Raw genomic sequence first — 4,136 nt, 5'->3', positions numbered from 1 at the left:
GATATGGAAATAACCTTAATATCCATCAACAGATAAAAGGGCAAAGAAGTTGCAGTACATGTAAGCAGTGGAATACTACCAGCCACAAAAAATGAACTAATGCCACTTGCAGCAATGGGGATGGATTTAGAGATTATCACACTAAGTAAAGTACGTCAGAAAGAGGAAGACAAATATCATATGTTATCACTTATATGTGGAATCTAAACTATGGCACAAATGAACTTACCTATGAAGCAGAAAAGATTCACAGATAAAGACAACAGACTTACAGTTGCCAAGGGAGTGGGACGGGGGAGGGATGAGTTGGGAGTTTGGGGTTAGCAGATGCAAACTATTATATATAGAATGGATAAACAACAAGGCTCTACTGTATATAGCACAGGGAACTATATTCAGTATCCTGTGACAAGCCATAATGGAAAAGGAATCACTTTGCTGTACAGCAGAAATTAACACAACACTGTAAATCAGCTATACTTCAATTTAAAAAGAAAGAAGGAAAAAGGAAAGCCAAATTTGAGGCACCTTTGTGGGAAGGGAGAGAGCTGTGCTTGGGAGGGAACATGCTGAAGAAGGGCTGGCAGTGTTCTATTTCTTGCTCTGGGCAGCAGCTACAAGGATGTTCACCTTCTTATTACTCATTAAGCTATATATTTATGCTTTGTGCACTTTTATGAGTGTGTGTTATATTTCACAATGAAAACTGTTTCTAAAACTATAAAGTAAATAAATACAAATAAAACCCAGCCTCCTTGAAATGATTACATGGATGAGAAAATTCTCCATACCCTGGAAACCACTGTATAAGTGGGACTCTGGTTCTGACAGATAGCACTCTTTGTTAAGTTCCTGTCAAAGAATAATCGTCCTCATAGGATGACTGCCCTTAACAAGCACACTGCCTACTTCCAGGATTTTATCCCCACAGCACATTATTCAGCAGATGCAGGAAGATGATCATTGCAGGGAGATTTGTAACAACAAAACTGGAAGTCATCCAAATATTTATAGAAGCTGAATGTTTTTCATTAATTATACATCTTAACATTTTGATCAGGAAGAATATCCAGGCTACCCACGCTTATATCTTATCAGGGTCAGCCTATTCCTGATGGAGAAGACGGTTTGTTGTTGGTGATGATGTTGGGGAGGGTTAGTGAGCCTGCCCTGAGCTGGTGGCTGCTTGGAGGCTGAATAAAGGGGTGTGTGTTGGCGACAGGTCACAAAGGACTGTGCAGGATAAATGTGGTGATGCCAAGAGACTTAGGCAGAGCCCTGCAGGGAGATGGGCAGTTGCCTTCACTCCCTCTCTCTCTCAGCGATTCAATTTGTGGCTGGTGGTGCTGTCTTGGAAGAAGAGAACCATGAGCAGTGAGTGTTTGTTACCTTATTACACGGCCAACAGCTACCGTTCAATGGGTGTGTTCAATACCTCCATGGGGGACCTGCAACGACAACTGTACAAGGGAGGAGAGTATGACATTTTCAAGTATGCACCCATGTTTGAAAGTGACTTTATCCAGATCAGCAAGAAAGGAGAGGTGATTGACGTCCACAACCGCGTCCGAATGGTGACTGTGGGCATTGCATCCACCAGCCCTATCCTCCCACTACCTGATGTCATGCTCCTGGCCCGACCAACTAAAGTCTGTGAAGAGCATGTCAGACACGCCCGGACCACCAAGGGGAGAGGTCGCAAGCCCACGAAGACCCTAGAGCTCACCAGGTTGCTTCCTTTGAAGTTTGTCAAGATCTCCATCCATGACCGTGAGAAACAACAGTTGCGCCTGAAGCTTGCCACTGGCCGTACTTTTTATTTGCAGCTGTGCCCCTCTTCCGATGCTCGAGAAGACCTCTTTTGCTATTGGGAAAAGCTTGTCTATCTCCTGAGACCACCGGTAGAGAGTTGCAGCAGTACCCCGACGCTCCAAACTGGAGATGCGAGAATTCTGGAGGGTGACAAAAGCCTATTGGTAAGAACCTACAGAGACTCAAAAACACAGGGCAGATTGCTTTGGGAGAGCAGTACAAAGCTGGTCCTTCAAAGGGGTTTGATGCTCTCCGAGACTCACCTCGGAAATGCCTTCCCATGTTAAAAAGTCTCAGAACCAAATGAGCCATCACTATGGGACTCACACACTGGAGAGGTTCCAAGCACTTCTCTACATTGTCCCACAGGACTGAGTTTCAGAGAGCCCTTAGATATTGTATCAGCTGCACTGGTCTCATCCCAGGGTTATAATCCCCTCTACAGCAATCCTGATTGTCTAATCTTTTCTTGAACACTTACCCAAAGCCAGGTAATCTCATCAGTGGGAGAATATTATTCACAATTAGGAAGTTCTTCATTGTCTCCCCATGACTCTCATATGCTGACTAAAGTCCAACTCAATTGTGCATCTACTCATGCACAATTCATTCTAATAGTCTCCAAAACACAGAATGTATGTGTCCCTTGACCAAGCAACCCCACTTCTAGGACTCTGTCCTGCAGAGGTAGAAGCACAAGGGTATAAAATTAAATGACCATGGAGAACTGTATTAGTATCAATGCTTTCCCTGGCCCTGGGATTGTTCAAGCAAACGGAGTGGCTGTTTGACAGGGACGCTGTAGATGGAATCTTTCATTCAGTAGGAGCTTAGACTGGATGATTTCAAAGGTTATTCTAAAGATAAACCCTTGAACTGGTCAGCTTCAGGATGGGAGAGGAGTAGACAGCACTGATCTCATTTTCTGTGATCTCTATCTTACCTGTTTCTCCTCCCTTGGCACAGACCACAGAGCTCCATAGAGAAAGGGATCATGATGCTGTGGGGCTTCACAAGCTTGGTGATGTGTCGGGAGCCTCGTCTTGTGCTTATGTTGGTGGAGAGGGAGCCTATCATGCCCCCCATGGCTCAACTACATCCTTGAAAAGTACTGAAGGAGGAGCGGCAGGGACAACCTCGGGCCTGGCCATAGCAGGGACAACAACAAGCTCTGGAGGAGGCGTGGCAGTTGCAGGGGTGCGAGCAGGCTCTGTAGGAGGGGCTGTGAGCTTGGCTGCAACTAGGAGCAGCAGCACCAGCCAGGTGAGCACCACCTTGGCAGGAGCTGCCACCAAGGGTTCAGGAGAAAGCGGATCCAGCAAGGCCACTGTAGGTGCTGCCAGTATATCCTCAGAAGGCACGAACCTGGTCTTGGCAGGTGCTGCCAGCACATCCTTGACGGGGGTGGACAGTGCAGACAGCAGCATGAGCGTGGTGTTTGCAGGAGCAGTGACAACCGGCAAGGCTGCTGCTGCAAGTGCTGAAGGCCGGGTTGTAGCCCCCCTGGTCTCTACCTTGCAGAGTGAAGGCTACATGTCTGAACGAGATGGAAGCCAGAAGGTCTCCCACCCCAGGGATGAAACTCGGAAGGAAAAAAAGGAAAGAAGGGAAAAGAAGGACAAGTCTTCATCTAGGAAAAGTTCCCGTCACCGCAGAACAGGGGAAGGTCATCACAGGACAGGAGGGGACAAGACCCGGAAGTCATCCTCCCACCGGTCCGTATCAGGCCATGGAAACAAGAGAGATGACAAAAAAGAAAAAGGGCAGAGTGGCACCAGGGGCAAAGGACACAGCCCTCACAAGAGTGGCAGCCATAGCTCATCTGGCAAGGAGGGGAGGACAGCTCGCAAACCGGGGAAAAGCAGGTCCAGCACCAGTTCAGGGACTTTAAATAGGAGATCCAGTAAGATCAGCACTTTCTTCAGAAGCTTCAGAGTCATTCCTGGTTCAAAACCAATGGTCAGACATGACAGAGAGGTAGACTTTGTGGCTAAGACGGTAGAGAAATGCAACGTAGAGGCCAAGGTGGAGAAAGCCCCGGTTGGTGAGGATGTGGAGATCCATGGAACTGTGACATCAGAGATGATGGAGACCATCATCATTGAAACAAAATCTGTTTAAATAGGAGCCAGGGCAGGAAGCTTCCATGGAGACCCAACTTCAGGAAAGGATCCCTAGAGAGTCAATTCCAGCTTTCTTTAATAAAGGAAACCATACAACTCCAAAAGAAAAGCTCTGTTCTGTTTGAATTTCTATGTCCTCTTGCCTGGTAGTGACTTCACAGTGGTTTCTGTGATGCGAACTTTGCCGAGACCCGTCAAGCA

The 4,136-nt window shown here is 47.0% G+C and overlaps 1 protein-coding gene across 1 annotated transcript; it reads left to right on the top strand.

The window, feature by feature from the left end:
- The first annotated feature begins 1,367 nt into the window (after positions 1–1,367).
- Positions 1,368–3,933, top strand: GARIN3 (golgi associated RAB2 interactor family member 3). Its single transcript, XM_068981457.1, has 2 exons — positions 1,368–1,976; positions 2,779–3,933. The coding sequence occupies exons 1-2, from the start codon at positions 1,368–1,370 to the stop codon at positions 3,931–3,933; spliced, it is 1,764 nt and encodes a 587-aa protein (XP_068837558.1).
- Positions 3,934–4,136: the final 203 nt, after the last annotated feature.

Source organism: Capricornis sumatraensis, chromosome 9 (assembly GCF_032405125.1).
Source record: "Capricornis sumatraensis isolate serow.1 chromosome 9, serow.2, whole genome shotgun sequence".
Lineage (NCBI taxonomy): Eukaryota > Metazoa > Chordata > Mammalia > Artiodactyla > Bovidae > Capricornis > Capricornis sumatraensis.
The sequence above is the reverse complement of the archived record's forward strand: the minus strand, read 5'-3'. Positions and strand labels throughout refer to the sequence as shown.